This window comes from Brassica napus, chromosome C6 (genome assembly GCF_020379485.1).
Source record: "Brassica napus cultivar Da-Ae chromosome C6, Da-Ae, whole genome shotgun sequence".
Taxonomy (NCBI): Eukaryota; Viridiplantae; Streptophyta; class Magnoliopsida; order Brassicales; family Brassicaceae; genus Brassica; species Brassica napus.
In genome coordinates this window covers 46,674,369-46,690,051 of record NC_063449.1, presented here as the reverse complement: position 1 = coordinate 46,690,051, position 15,683 = coordinate 46,674,369, and the positions used below count along the sequence as shown (strand labels likewise).

The following is a 15,683-nucleotide window of genomic DNA, read 5'->3' as shown; positions in this document are numbered from 1 at the left end:
GGAGGAAAAATGCTTCTTTCAATCTAGGCCATGAGACATGAGAAATGCTTGTTTTATTCTGTTTTTGGTATATAGCACACAGTATTTTAACTTTTAGCAATCAGTTTTATTCAGTTTTGGTATATATAGCACACAGTATTTAACTTTTAGCTGATAACACATCATAAGCTTGTGATGATACATGTTATGTATAATAATAGGTCGACAGAATAAAGAGGCTACAAAGATTTCAAATATTCAAGTGCTCTAATATAGTTACAGCACGCGGTCTTTCATGATTTAGACGTGAAAGGGGGAAAATGAAACCAAATCAAAAAAATAAAACTGTTGGTAATTCAAACTTTGAAATGATCATCAATGTCACAGTGACTCTTTTCCCTACATGAAACGCAAAAGGTATAACCACTTAAACCTTTTTCTGTCTCGTATGCATAAGATTCCAATTAAGTCATTAGAAACTGTACAAAGGCATGATGATGACATTTGTCCCAAAAAGGTCAAACCAAACTTCTAACGACCAGCATAGAGTCAAGAAGTGGAGTTTTCATATTGGAATTCTGGAAAGAGCACAAAATTTGTATTGCTTGCCACGTCTAGTAGGCACTCATCAGCGCCGGCTACAAGAAGTCTAAACGCATAAAAAATGGGATTGTAAGATCATTTAAAATTTTAAACAATAGGGAACGAGCAAAAACTTATCAACGGATTCTTATGATGATGAAAGACGACTTTATACTTAATCAGACAACAACACATCACTTGAAAGCAGTATTTCTATTAGAATACTACACTAGTCTCAAAATTTCTCCAGTTATGTGCCATACTTGAGGTATCAAAGTCTCCCACAGATCAACAAACAAATCAATCACATATTTTACCCACAATAAACTAAAACAAAAATTAAAAACCGGGACTTTAGTTTTTCAAATTCCACATCTAGATCTCTACTATTCAAAAATTTCAAAAATATCATTCCAAACAATTATTAAATTATGTTCTATATGGAGGGTACACTAATTTTTCCCACGCTCTTGTTTAAAACCTCTCCCTCATAAAGAAGGTTTACTAATGCTTCAGTACAATAAAAGTTTGGCGCTCAACAAAAGTGGGGTCCCATCTATTAATCCAATCGCGTAAGTCGTAACGGTTTGTTGACTTCATCCAACGGCCAGGATTAATTCACTTATTATTAATAAATAGAAATAGTAACCTCCGACTCTTTCTTTCTTCTTCCTTGTTTGTTCATCGTCTTCTCACTCAAGATCTAACCGGAGAACGAAGACTCCGCCGAATCGAAGTTCTTCCACTTCATCCTCAACAAAAAAATGTCTTCCTCGAGGAATCTACCCAAGGAGAATCCACTTTCTCGTCCGAGCGTAGTGGCCAAGACTCGAGCCCCACTCGGCGACGTCGTGAACCGCCGTAATCCTCTCGGAGACATCACGAATCAGAAGACCGGATCTAGAATCTCCGCTCCGTCTTCTACTCTCGTAAGTTAAACTTCTTCCTCGCCGAGAAAAATTAGGGTTTTAGGGTTCATAATCTGTAAAATTCGTTCCTCTATCGAAGGTGCATTGTTCGAATAAGATCGGGAAATCAAAGAAGGCACCGAAACCTCCCAAATCGAACGTGCTCGTTCCTTACGAAGACATCGAATCATCCTTCGTTGCAGAGTCAGATTTGGGAAATGATGATGATGATGAGGTTGATGATATTGACAGTAACCTCGTGGATCCGCAGCTTTGTGGTGCCTTTGCTTGCGATATCTACGAGCATTTGCGTTCATCAGAGGTTTTGGAATCGCTGTAAATTTAAACACTAAAACTTTGCTCTGTTCCTGAACTTGATTGTTGTGTGTGCAATGCAGGTGAAGAAAAGGCCTGATTTTGATTACATGGAGAGAGTTCAGTCTAACATCAATGCTAGCATGCGTACTATACTCATTGACTGGCTCGTTGAGGTAATAAATAAGCCTTTGATGAATCCTAATTCACGAGTTTCGTTGTTATAAAAAAACGTTTCTTTCATGAAACTGCAGGTTGCTGAAGAGTATAGGCTTTTGCCAGAGACGTTGTATTTGGCGGTGAACTGTTTAGACAGGTATCTTTCAGGGAATGTGATTACCAAGCAAAACCTGCAGTTGCTTGGTGTTTCGTGCATGATGATTGCATCGTAAGGAATCTATAAAGTTTACTCTTGAGGTTTTATACTATGGATTATTCAAAAGTATGCAATTTTTTGAACTTGTGGACTTACTGAATTTTCTCAGAAAATATGAAGAAGTGTGTGTGCCTCAAGTGGAGAGTTTCTGTTACATCACTGATAACACATACTCAAGAAACGAGGTTTGTGCTTTCCTCTTCCGTGGAAAAACTCTTCCGAGGTTTACATGGTTAACTTTAAATGTTTGTAACAGCTTCTGGAGATGGAGTCTTCTGTTCTGAATTACTTGAAGTTCGAATTAACAACTCCAACAGCAAAATGTTTCTTGAGGTAGCTTCTTATCATATCGATGTTATTTCTACTTTTGTGTGATGTGTGTTCCCTGCTGATCTGGACTTGTTAATATGGTGGTTAATTAGGCGCTTTGTTCGTGCTGCTAAAGGCAAAAAGGAGGTATAGTGTTATATAAAAATTGAAGATGAGCTATTTTCTCAATGGGTGATGGGTTATTATTGCTCTCTGTTAGGTCACGTCACTGCTGTTTGAGTCACTAGCGAGTTATCTCAGCGAATTATCTCTCTTGGATTACGCTATGCTTCGCTACGCTCCATCACTTGTTGCAGCCTCTGCTGTTTTCTTGGCACAATGCATATTACACCCTTCAAGAAAACCATGGGTATGACGTAGAATCTGTATTTACTGTCTTTAGCTTTGTTTGACTCAGTGTTCTAACAAACCTGTTAAAATTTGCGTGTTTTGACAGAGCTCTACGTTGGAGCATTACACATCGTACAGGGCTAAACATTTGGAAGGATGCGTTAAGAATCTTCTTCAGCTATGTCATGAGAGTCCCTCGGCCGATGTAGTTGCAGTCAGAAAGAAGTACAGTCAAGACAAAGTAAACAACTCATCCCACTTCTTTTGTTTTTAATTATTTTAGTAGCTTCATGTAATATACTTGAAATGTTTACTCTTTTTCTTTTCTATTTTTGGCAGTACAAGTTTGCAGCAAAGAAGTTTTGCCCCACCTCACTGCCACAAGAGCTCTTCCTCTGATTGGGTTTCTTGGTGCCTCCTTTTGTTTTTTCCTCGTCTTGTTGATAGAAACTCATTAGCTCAGACCAATGTATTCAGTTCGATTGATGTGTAGGACGAACGTAATGAACATAAAACAATAACAATAAAAAAAAAAGAAAAAAAAATCACCCACGCTGCATCAGAATTAATTGATAATCAAATATATGAAACAAAACATTTGCTTATTTTATTCCACTGTGAAAATGCTAGTACAAATCATAGCTACTACAGTGATAAAATTCCAGAACTTCTGGTCTTAGAGCAGCATTATCGCTGACTCTAATAAAGTCTCTTAGGAAAATTTTAATTAAAAAAAGATTAAAAAAAGAAGAAAGGCGAAGGCACGCCTCTTACGTAAGGCTTGTAAGGCCCGCCTCTTAGTGTCCACGTGTCAAGAAATGATAGGCAGAAGCGTGATTACGCGTTTAACGTGATCAACTATCTTCTCTCTGTCTCTCTCTCTCTCTCTCTCGAAACTACCGTTGTCGTCTTCGATTAGAGGAAAGCTGATATCGGCCGGTTATAGATCTCTATCGGGGAGCCGCGTGCATGTTTATTGCTTTGATCGGAATTTGGATCTCGTTCCTTTGGAGAATGAGCTCGAGATCTTCCTTCAGGTATTGCAAATGCTGAATTTAGGCGTTAAAGGATATGTTTGATTCGTTGTTCTAGTTTGTAATTAGTTTGTGTTATATTGATTTCAGCTAAAGCCTGGATTGAGTGCGTATCCTAATGATCCGAGGCAATCAGCAAACTCTTTGGTGACTCTGTTCCTAGTGAGCTGCGTCCCTTGACTCCTGTTAGAGTTGGGGTATGGAAACGATTTCCTTTCACATAATGAGGTTCATGCGATCGTTTATTTCTGTAATTATCATTTTATATCATGTGCAGGCTACTGCTGGTTTGAGGGCTTTGGGTCATGAAGCTTCTGAAAACATTTTGCAAGCGGTAATTGTTGTGAAAACATATGATTTCTACTAAAATTCGCCTGCTTTTGTAGTGTTTATACGAAAAAAATATAATTTTGTTTTGAAGGTTAGGGAGCTCCTGAAAGATCGAAGCAGGTTGAACACTGAGGCAAATGCAGTTTCTGTTCTGGATAGTACTCAGGGAGGCTCTTACCAGTGGGTATATTGTTTAATTTTGTCCTAGCTATTAGTGTCAGACTCACGTTAAATCCAGTTCGTATTGTTATTATAGTATGACTAGACTTGGATGCTTGTATTTGTTGAGTCTCTGTATGGATGCATTCTGAGTAGTACAAGTGTAAAGTAACAAGTTTCCAGTGTTGTCTATTCTGCAATACTTTCAGTGTTGTATGTAATTGATTTCTCTCTTTTGTTGAATGATGTTAGGAGAAAAAGATAGAAACTTTCCAGAAGTCTCTTCCTGATGGAAAAGTCAAGCAAGTTTTCTTCTTTGATCCTGATGGTAATCTAATCTCTCTTTTTGCATCATAATCTATGCTTAGTAGTAGTTTCTATTTATATCCAGTTATGTTCATACTCTGGTTCCCGAAAACATGGACTTTGATGTATCGTAAGTTGTAGAACATTTGTTGTAGTTTTGTTGTCAGCTAATTAGGATTGTTTGGCTCACTTTCCCCTTCAAACAAATGTACTTAATTAACTTTGAACCTATTTAACTATACCATAATATAATTTTTTTTTTTGTTTTTATTTAAAAATCTATGTTTATAATGTTATGTTTAATTTTTTTATCAATAAATTTGAAGTTTAATAAAAAATGTTTAATTTTTTTTTGCTAAGAACCCTTAAATAAGAGACTTGCAATGGACCACACAAATATACTCATCTCTTAACAAAGTTTCTTAAACTCACTTTTTCAACTAAAAATTATTAGAAAAAGCTTAAGAGCCCCTAAGTATTTCTTAGAGATAATGATGCTCTTATGGGGAGGCTTTTGACGCCTTAGTTGTGGGACGTTTTGAAGTTGTTTAATCAAATGGTTTCACTCGAATTATATATAAGGTCAAATTATACGTTAGTTATGAATATTATTTTCCATGGTCCAACCATGCATTTTCATATATGATAAGCAATGCACCCGCCCAGGGTCCATTGTTGGAAGGGGCCCATAATTTTTTTTTTTAATATAGTAGTGTAATTCTATTTTTTGTAAACTATATATATACGTTTTAGAAAAACGAAATTAATAAATACAAAATTTATAAATCTAACTTTATGGAAACAAAATCTTATTTATGTTAATTTGATTAAACTTTTACCAAATTATAATTAATATTAAAATATTATAATCAACATTAAAAGTAGTTATCTAATGTGAGTTTTTTAAGCATGAATGTATTTCATCAATACGTCTTCAGTGACAATACAATTTTAATACTCTCAAAATCGTTGATTCTTCAAGGATTCTTACATTGTTGATTAGTTTATGTAAGTGATCTTTAATATTTTTTTTTACTATCCTGTTTTTTGTTTAGAGATCACTGATTTTTTTTTTTGGTAAAACAAAATATTTTTTTCGTTTCTAAAACGTCTGAGGATTTTTTTTGTTTTCTTGTTTCAGGTATCCATTTCACTTTCACTTTCAGCTTCATCAATTCATTTTTTTGATTCTTAAATCCAGACATACTTTTCTTTTTACTTAAATTTTAGAAATTTTACTTAAATTTTAGAAATTAACTTGACTTTGAAGTATAGCCGACTAAAGATATTATATTTTGAAGGTTTTTGTAGGAACAAATGATTTCATTATCAAGAAAAAAGAAGCTATAAAAAGAGCAAGACTGTTTTACTTTTATGGTTGTGCTTACCTTTTCAAACGAAAACGATTTTATTTTACCCTGTAACTACAATTTCAAAATTTTAATTTCATCGGTTAAGGGTCACTTTTTTTAATTTTGCCCCAGGGCCCGTAAAAAGTTTGAGCCGGCCCTGAGGAAATGATATGCGGTCTAAGCATACACCCTCTCCTATGGAGAATGCAGAGACAGCAGCTCCAGAGAAGGACTCGGACAAAACATCTTGTATTTAGAAATGGATGGAGTACTATATAATTCCATATCACATTTCTATTGATTTTCTTAAATTATTTCCTACGTTTTCTAAACTAGTTCAACCTAAAATGTTTTTATAAAGGACTTTTATAATTATAAAATGTTACTAAACATTTTCTTCCATAATTTGTAATGAACATACAAAAATTTATAAGAAAAAAAAAATCCACCCACACTGCAGTAGAATGAAACGATAGAAATTGATAACAAAAGATATGAAACAAAACCGTTATTGTTTTTATTACTCAACTGTGAAATGCTATTACAAAACTTAGCTGCGGATGGATGATAAGAAAGTACGATGGATCAATAATCAATTAGCTAGTAGGGAGGAGGAGCATTGGTGCCAAATGATGGACCAGAAGGAGGAGGACCACTCGGACGCTTTGGTAAAGTTCCGAAACGTATTGGAGGTGGTTTATCACTTTGTGGTGTTGACTTCACATTTTGGGCTAAGCTTGATTCATAGAACTCGGAAGACAAAGATTTGGTTGGCATTGCACATGTCGGAGAAACTAGTAATCCACAAGACATTAGTAACCAAAGTGTCACTATGGTTGCCAACATCTCGACCTTGATCATCTTTTGCTTATCTTTAGATATGATAGAAATAAGTTAAGTGTTAATCAAGTGGTTTCAGTCGAATGATATATATATATAGGGGTAAATGTTTTTTTTTAAATAGGGGTAAATGTTACGTTAAACATGAATACTATTGTTCATGCATGGTCCAGCCATGCAATACTCTCACACGTCCTTTTGAATAGGAAACGATATATTCGGTCTAGGCATACACCCCCCTCTAATGGAAAATTCAATTATGTTTGTCATTTGACCAGAAAATTTTAGCGAAAGTAATCAAATGAAAAGGAAGGTATATATTATATAACAAATGACGAGATTTAGAGGAATATCAAATATAGAAGTATCAAAATCACCAGTTGTTTGTAATATCAAATATTTGATCTTTTATTTTAAAATTTCATAATGGCTCCTGTGATAGAACTGACCCGCTGCAAGTGATGGTACATATGAATATATCTGAATACAATACATCTATTTTTTTTTGTTTATATTCTTCTCCTTGATTGATTTCGATGAACGTATTGTTTGGGTGGAGGAATGTATATAGAAATGATAAAAAAAAAAAAGATAATGCATGCATTATAAGAGAAAGTATCCAAGTTGAGAGCCATATATATAGTGTGTAAGACCATGATTATCGGCGTGTATTATGGGGTTCTTAATTGCTTATTAGGATTAAAAAAAAAAGAAAAATGGGAATAATCTTAAGCAACGTCGCTTAATTAAGCGATAGAAGAGACGCATCTGGTTCCACGCGTCACCTTGATATGCTTCAGGGAGGAGAATACGAGGGGAGAAAAAAAAATTTGATCGACGATGAAAACCTTCGGTTGTTTCTCCTCGACGAAGCGGATACAATCCTCGACGACGAAGCGACAAGGCGGTGGCTCTTCACGACGAGACGAGAATCATCGGATGCTGGTTATCGAAGGCGGTTTCTCTCGTAATCGGATCAATTGGGTTGCATCTTTCAAGTTTGGTTACGAGGAGAGGAGGAGGATGAAGAATAAAGTTTTGATCTGATTTTTATTACAGTTCTACCAAACCGGTTTACTCTAATATTTTTTGCTTGATTCATAGGACTCCATGAACGTTCCTAGCTCTTGAGATGATTTACGGAAACATGTAATCTTTTAGAAATTAGAAGCTAGTGGATATTTCTTTAGGACAAAACTACGAAACTAGTAGTGTCTGAAATCTTTGAATATTGGGGTTTGGTTTTTGGGGCAGCTCTCAATCTCAGAGATGATTTATCGTTCTATTGGGTTTAATTGCAATGTTTAATGTGTAATGATACTTAACATGACGATGCTCTGTTTTGAATATCCCACAGGCTAGAAAGATTGAAGCTCAGCTTTACGAGCAGATGCATTCTTACCGCTCCACTAAGTCTGATGGTGCAGAGAGTGATCTTGAAGCTGGGATTGACTTACTACTAAGGCAACTTCAGCAAGTTAATGCTCAGATGCAAGCATGGGTTCCTTCAAGATCTCACGCAGGTATTGTCCATTTTCTGACTCACAAGGATTAAATAATTACTTTTATCTTTTTTAGTTTGGATGGTTATATGTGGTCAGGAAAGGAATGTATGTTACACTTGTTCTGTTTTGACTAGTTTATGACTCAACCTTTGTTGTAAATCAGTCTTGTTTTTGTATGTATGACATTTAAAAATGCATGAGTTTGATCGACACCGGTCAAGATCTTAGAACAAAGCAAGAGCATGCTTTACTTCTTGAGGACGTTAAAGAATTTGATCGGGCTAGATTAGACTTAGAAACTGGGGATGGGTCTACAGATCAAGCACTGCTCAATGAACATGTGGGAATCAACCGCAATACAGCGTATGTAATTGAAATCCTACGCCAGTAAAGCTTTGTTAGAGTTCTTCACACTTGTATTGTATCCCATGGCTTATCACTTGAGTATATAAACGGTATAGATAGATGGTGTCATTTCACAAGCTCATGCAACACTTGTTTTGTATTGTTGTTGTGGTTAGTAGGGAAATCACATGTTTTGTATTGTTGTAGTCAGTTTTGAAAATCACGTGTATAATTTTTTTCCTAGTCTTGTATTGTTGTGGTCATGGTCAGTAGGGAAATCAAATTTTCTAGTTTTGAAAATCACAGTTTTGGTCAGTAGAGAATTTTTTTTTTTTAACCTTTAATTAAGAACTCCCATTGAAGCACAAAATTTAAGGGTTTCTTAACTAAAATTCTTATCAACATTAAATTGCTAAAATAATCATTAAGAGACTCTAATGGAGGTTGTGGGTTAATCATGCTCTAACGTGCCTGCATGGATTGTTGATTTCCTTTGACCCTTCCTGCATTACAAATTTACAACAATCGTGTTGGAGAAGTTGATATATAGTACACAAAACACAAATAACAACATAAAACATAGAATAAACCACGCAAAATTCCCTAAGAATCCAGCTAGCTTCTTTCAGTTTCAGAAAAAAAAAATCGCCTGAGAATGTTAGGCCTTGACAATCAAAGACATAAAATATAAGCATGGATCATCATACAATATGATGTCATAACTGATTATGTCTACGAGATGATGATGATGAGACAATCTTGTTGCTTTCTAACAACTGTTTTACCAAGAGAATGTTATTGTATAATTCCATCACATTTATATTTGATAGTATTTATTTTGCGAGTTCTCAATCCCTCTGCAAAAGAAACAGTTGCTTTGGTCAAATGAGTATGAAGCAAAAATATCTGAAAGGGTAGTATATTTCTAACCCTTGTTTGATGAAGTAAGCATTGAATTAAATTGTTTTATGTTCAATTATTAAAGGGATCAAAAATTCAACTGTGCTACCTAACGTTCAAACATTCCAACTGTAACGGCATTGCAATAACTAGCTCACACTTTGATTTTTAATCCAGTTTTTATTTTATGAGAAACTAATACACTTTTCAATTACACCGCTATAAATTTAAACAAAACTTTTAAATGAAGTTTAACATTCCACTCATTACTATTTCCAATTTTCCACTGTTTCTATTCAACTATTTATCATGAAGAAGAAGAAGAAGAAGAAGAATCATTACAAGGTTGGCTTGCCCTGCCGAACTAAGTAAAAGAGCCAAGAAAATAGAAATACAACTCCATAATATTCATTTAACATGCGAGTTGTCAGGAAATTGTATTGATAGCTATGTAATAAATATAATTGATCATTACAATTGGTACGATACGTCTATTGTGAAAACCGGTAAACAATGTGGAATAACTGTTGAGGATTTTATCATATAAACTTTCTCCTTAGATATTTGTAATCACGGAGTGGGTTGGTGTACTAATGACGGAAAGCTACACGTTACAACGATAAGATTCTTATACTGGTAGTTACGATTCTTAATTTTCTTATTGCAATAAGCACTTGTGTAACTTATCAGAAAAGCGTTGTTTATATGATAGTGTAGGGCTGGACAAATAAACCGAACCCGAAAACCCGAACCGAATCCGATCCGATAAAAATGAATCTGAACCGATCCGAACCCGACGTAAATACTGAATGGATCTTGTTTTATGGTATTTCGGGTTATGGGTATTATCCGAACCGAACCCGAACATAAATGGATACCCGATAGAACCCGAAAGATTTCAAAATTCCAAAAAGAACTTGTACGAAACATGATCTCAATTCTTAATATGTATCTAAGATACATTAAGATATTATTGAACATCTAAAATAATTATCTATTACATAAAAATTGATGGTTGAAGCTTGAAGTTTTTAGATTTTGGTTTTGTTTTCATTGAATAATGTTTCTTATTTCACGAGAACTTGGTTTTCGTTTTATGTTCTCATTTATTTGGTTTTCTTTTTATCAATAACTATGTTTATCTTTCGTTTGATTTTGAATGATCACGTTCGATGTTTCTTTCTTATTTTGGAATTGATTTTACTTATGTTTTGATTACAAAATAGGTATAAATCAAGTACTTTTAAACCGAAGAACCGATTGGAACCCGAATCCGAAAGTATAATGGGTTGTACCGGTTCTTTGAAGATTTACTAACCCCGACCCGAACCAGATAGAACCCGAACCGGTCCCGAACCAAATTTTCATATAACCCGAATAGGGCTGATTTTGATAAACCCAAAAAAACGAAATTCGATTGGATAAAACCGAAATCCGATTGGGATCCCGAATGCCCATGCCTATGATAGTGTGTCGCCTTAGGTTAATTAGTCGCCAATTCTTTCTTGAAAGATGTTATAATAATTAGAACGCTTTTGCGTCATCTTGATCTGGCAAGACAATGCATATTTTCGTGAGCAAAAGAAATGAAACCAACAAGTACGTATACATTACTACATATATACATACATGAAAACATATTTATTATTATTATGAAATAGATTTGATTTCATCATGTATCAATTAATATTACCAGTTGAAATAATTCATGAAAACAAAATGTTATATCTAAATCGGTAACTTAATTTTAAAGTCGAATTGGAGTTTAGAACTTTTGCCAAACTATTTTAGCAGTAACAAACATCATATTTTTAAAATATCACTAGATTTTGATCCGCGCTTGGAAACCGCGGATTTTTTGGATTAGATTATAATACAAAGTCTTATTATATCGAAAAATATAATTTTTAACAGTTATATAAGCTATGAATTAGTTTATTTGAGATTTTATGTGTACACTTTTACGTAAGTTTCTTTTAGGCATGAGAATTATATCCGGATCAAAAAAACAAACCGAACCGACCCGAAAATATAGATTTAGTTCAGGTCCAGAGAAGATAACCTATTGGGTTTTTTTGGACCCGCAAGTCTTTGTTTGAGTCTGGGTCCTACCCTAGACCCGATCATAATTTTTTTTTTTTTGTCATCAAAAACAGACTCATACTGACTCTGTGAACCACCCCGGGAGATCCTGATCCATGTGAACGACGAAAGACGGTTGTTTCCTGACACTGCGTGCTAGGCTATCCACCATTGAATTTTGCGTCCTTGGTACATAGATGATCTCTGATCTAATGAAATTCTTTCTCAGGTTCTTGATATCTTCCAAATAATTTGTAAATGCTGGCAATTCTTCTGGTTCCGAAACCATCTTTACCAATTGAGAACAATCCGTTGCAAACGTAACCTGAAATTGACGTAAATTTTTCATGCATTCCATTGCCCATAATAAAGCTTCCATCTCCGCATGCAGAGGAGTTAGACAAGGCCGTACATTCCTCGCCCCCAACAAACTAGCAAAACCTTCTAAAGTACTAAGCCAACCTTGTCCTGAGAAAACATCATTTTCCTTCTAAGAGCCATCTGTGAAGCACCATCTTCCTGGGATCAAAGGAAGGGTTGTAGGCTCGATCGGTAAGAATCTCCTGTTTTCCTTGGGTACCTGTGCCTCAGCCCAGAGTGTTGATTCTGTTTCTACCAATTTGAGCGTATCTCGAGGATCCATATCCAAATTACTAAAAACTTTACTATTTCTTCCTTTCCAAATATACCATAGTATCCACGCGAATTGATGATCCTCCTTCTGCGGGATGACTCGCCAAAAGAGATGATCCACATTTGGATATTTCGAATATGTTTCCGGTATTATGGATATTTTTTTTTAAGTTTTTGGCTTACGATTATAGTTTTTGATTTCAGGTAAATTTTGAAATTAAAAAAAAAAATTGGGTTTTTTTGAGTTCATCGTGTCTGATTTTGAAGATTTTGATTTTTTAGGTATTTGAATTTTTGAGTATTTGTTTGGAGTTTCGAATATTTTTCAGATTTTTTAGATATTTCAATTTTTTTAGGATCCTAAATACCCGAACATATGTGGACCCATTACGTCCATATCAGGTCCAACAACCTTTTGATATAGATTTTTAATGTTATTGTACAAAAACATGGTTGATGAAATATTTTTCTGAGTAAAAGTATCATAAGGAATAATATTAGTATATGTTAAAAATATTTAAAATATTGTATGGTTAGAATGATTAATGGTATTACCAAAAAAAAAGTTATACATGACTCCAACAACTTTTTTATATTAGATTTTTTAAGATTATTTTTCTTTTAATAGTTTTGATTCGTTTTTAAGTGAAAAATATATAAAAGTATAATATCTAAACCAATAATTTTCAAAATCGTGAATAATCAATACTAATATCGCGAAGTCGGGTTAACTTTAACAGAACCAATGAATTTCTACATTTTTTGTGAAGGTAACATGAATATTCAGAAAATATATTTTTAAATATGAAAATATCTATCAAACTATAGAATGTTGAAAGCCTAGTATATGATATGAGATTTTAGTGAGAAATTTTATATATGATATGATTACTTTATTATAAAGGAAAGATGAATTTAAAATATACACATATATGTCGTGTAACTTCTCTTGCTTTAAATCATATATTATACGATAAAAGTGATAATATAAAACATTAGTTTTAATGCTTTTACGATTAAAAATCGAAATGATAAATATAGTAATAGTAGTGATTATGATTTAGGACTGAGATTTAAATAAATAAAAGAATTGAATAAATTATTGTTAGAAAAATATAGGGCAAATCTCTAAAATAGCACATTTCTAAGTTTATATCACAAAAATAGCACTCAAAAACTAAAATGACCAAAATAACACATTTCTAAGTTTATCCTTTGAAAATTTTAATTTTTTTATTTTTCAAAATTTGAAATCTTATCCCCAAAACCTTATTTCTCAACTCTAAACCCTAAACCCTAAACTCTAAACCCTAAACCCTAAACCCTAAACCCTAAACCCTAAAATCTAAACCCTAAACCCTAAACTCTAAACCCTAAACCCTAAACCCTAAATCCTAAACCCCACCCTTTAACTCTAAACCCTAAGTTTGTGACTTTTGATAAAACATTAAGTGCTATTTTGTGACTTTTGACCTTGAGTGCTAGTTTGAGAACATAAACTTGATTTAGTGCTATTTTTGTCTTTTTCTCAAAAATATATGGTAACATATTTTTAGTCTAAATTTAAGGTAATACCAAAAAATAATTAGATAAATGAAAGGGTCCAAACAACTTTCATTCGTACATTTTTTAAGACTCTTTCCCTTTTAATAGTAGTGATACATAATAAATATTAAATAAAATACAATACCTAAACCGAAACCTAACCGGGAATAGGAAGCAAGGAATCAGATGCTCTTCTATCTCTTCGAATCAGTAAATCGTGATTCGTGACGGCTGAAAATGAAAAAGAGAAATTAAGTGTTGTGATGATAAACTCATGGGTTGGGATGAAACTATTTTAAAATATATAATCACTTATATAATGAGGATGATATTTTAAGATAACAAGTTGGAGAAAGTGGGTTGATGATGAAAGGCGTTTCTGGCTCATTCTTTTATCGAGGATGGATGTACATGTCTGCTTAAATCAAAGTGGATCATCTGAACCAAAGAACCTTATTCTTGTTCCTGATCTCCTCGATCAACATTATTGTTATTTGTAATTTATCTTTGCGAGATACTCATGGAAAGTAAAGATCTAGTGATGGTCGACCATTAAGATTGATTAGTACAGTTTGTATGTGTGCTTGCGGTTTAACGCAAACTCTGAGTTTAAAAGATTATATTCTATTTGTATGAATATCATTCATTTTGGACTATTTTTCCATTGATTGTTAGTCTAACTAATGACTTTTTGTCTGACGACAATCTTGAAAAAAATTCCTTATGAAAGATTTGCTTTCCCACGAATCAACCTTATGGTAGTAGTGAAAAGAAAAAAAAAAGGTTTGTATAGTAACTTTATAGTAAGGAATTTTAAAACAACATATTCATTTCACATAGCTGGTGAAACCATGAAATAGTTTCTTCTCCAACATAATCATATATATTTTTAATGAGTTTAGTTGGCAAAACAATCAAAATATTTCATATTTCATTCTCAATACAAAAGATAGCTTACACGCCTACCTACAGAAACTTCTATGTTGGACTGGTGTGATATTCTTTCGAATTATAGGTAAGAGATATGTATCAATGTATGCCACAAAATTATGTGTAATCATCATATAAGGTTGGCACTAGGTCATTTTCTTTTTACATTTTGATGAGTTTTAACTTTACAGACGAGATATTTTCTAAATATGTTTAGCTAAATTATAATCTAAACCAGCTAAGTAAAAAAAAATTTTTTTAGTAATTAAACCCCTCAACTACAGATGAATCGTAAAAAAACTTTCAACTAAAAATCCTATGAAATAAACCCTCAATTTTAATTATGTTAACATATGTTACCTTCCATCTAAAAAACCGTGACGGAGGGTGACATATGTTAACGGTTTATAAGTTGAGGGTTTATAACGTTGAAAACTTTGTTAAAGTTTTTTTTTTACGATTCAAAAATAGTTGAGGGGTTTTATCACTAAAAGTCATTAAATATTATTAAATTATTTATTATCATTTATACATTGTTTTAGATTGATTTATAAGCCTTTAAAACTAATTTATAAATTTTAATACATTAATCTATTATTAAATTAATTTATACATCTTAAATGAATAATTTTCAACACTACTAACTTATTATAACTTCAAAATATTAAATTATTTGATATTTGGCAATAGTAATATAAAAAATTTGTGTGTTTATATCGTCATTGTTAAATATCAAATAATTTAAAGTTTCTAAGTTATATTAAGTTTTAAGTAGTGTCGAGTATAATTCATCCATGAAGTCAATCTTTTTATTTAGAGTAGTACGCACTTTTTCCTATTTTCATGATTTCTGTCATCCGGCTCATATTTCCCCCTCCCCTTCAAAATAATGCATGTATTTT

The 15,683-nt window shown here is 33.2% G+C and overlaps 1 protein-coding gene across 2 annotated transcripts; it reads left to right on the top strand.

Moving 5' to 3' along the window:
* The first annotated feature begins 1,222 nt into the window (after positions 1 to 1,222).
* Positions 1,223 to 4,838, top strand: LOC106357354 (cyclin-A1-2). Of its 2 annotated transcripts, none has more exons than XM_048761527.1 (14): positions 1,223 to 1,490; positions 1,570 to 1,791; positions 1,868 to 1,960; positions 2,039 to 2,172; positions 2,270 to 2,345; positions 2,417 to 2,493; positions 2,583 to 2,616; positions 2,690 to 2,839; positions 2,927 to 3,061; positions 3,160 to 3,857; positions 3,945 to 4,051; positions 4,132 to 4,188; positions 4,276 to 4,364; positions 4,596 to 4,838. In XM_048761527.1, exons 1-10 carry the CDS (start codon positions 1,326 to 1,328, stop codon positions 3,217 to 3,219), a joined length of 1,146 nt encoding a protein of 381 aa, XP_048617484.1. In that variant the 5' UTR covers positions 1,223 to 1,325; the 3' UTR covers positions 3,220 to 3,857; positions 3,945 to 4,051; positions 4,132 to 4,188; positions 4,276 to 4,364; positions 4,596 to 4,838. The 2 variants fall into 2 exon arrangements, with proteins under 2 accessions (XP_048617484.1, XP_048617483.1); XM_048761526.1 differs by having other exon boundaries at positions 4,276 to 4,368.
* Positions 4,839 to 15,683: the final 10,845 nt, after the last annotated feature.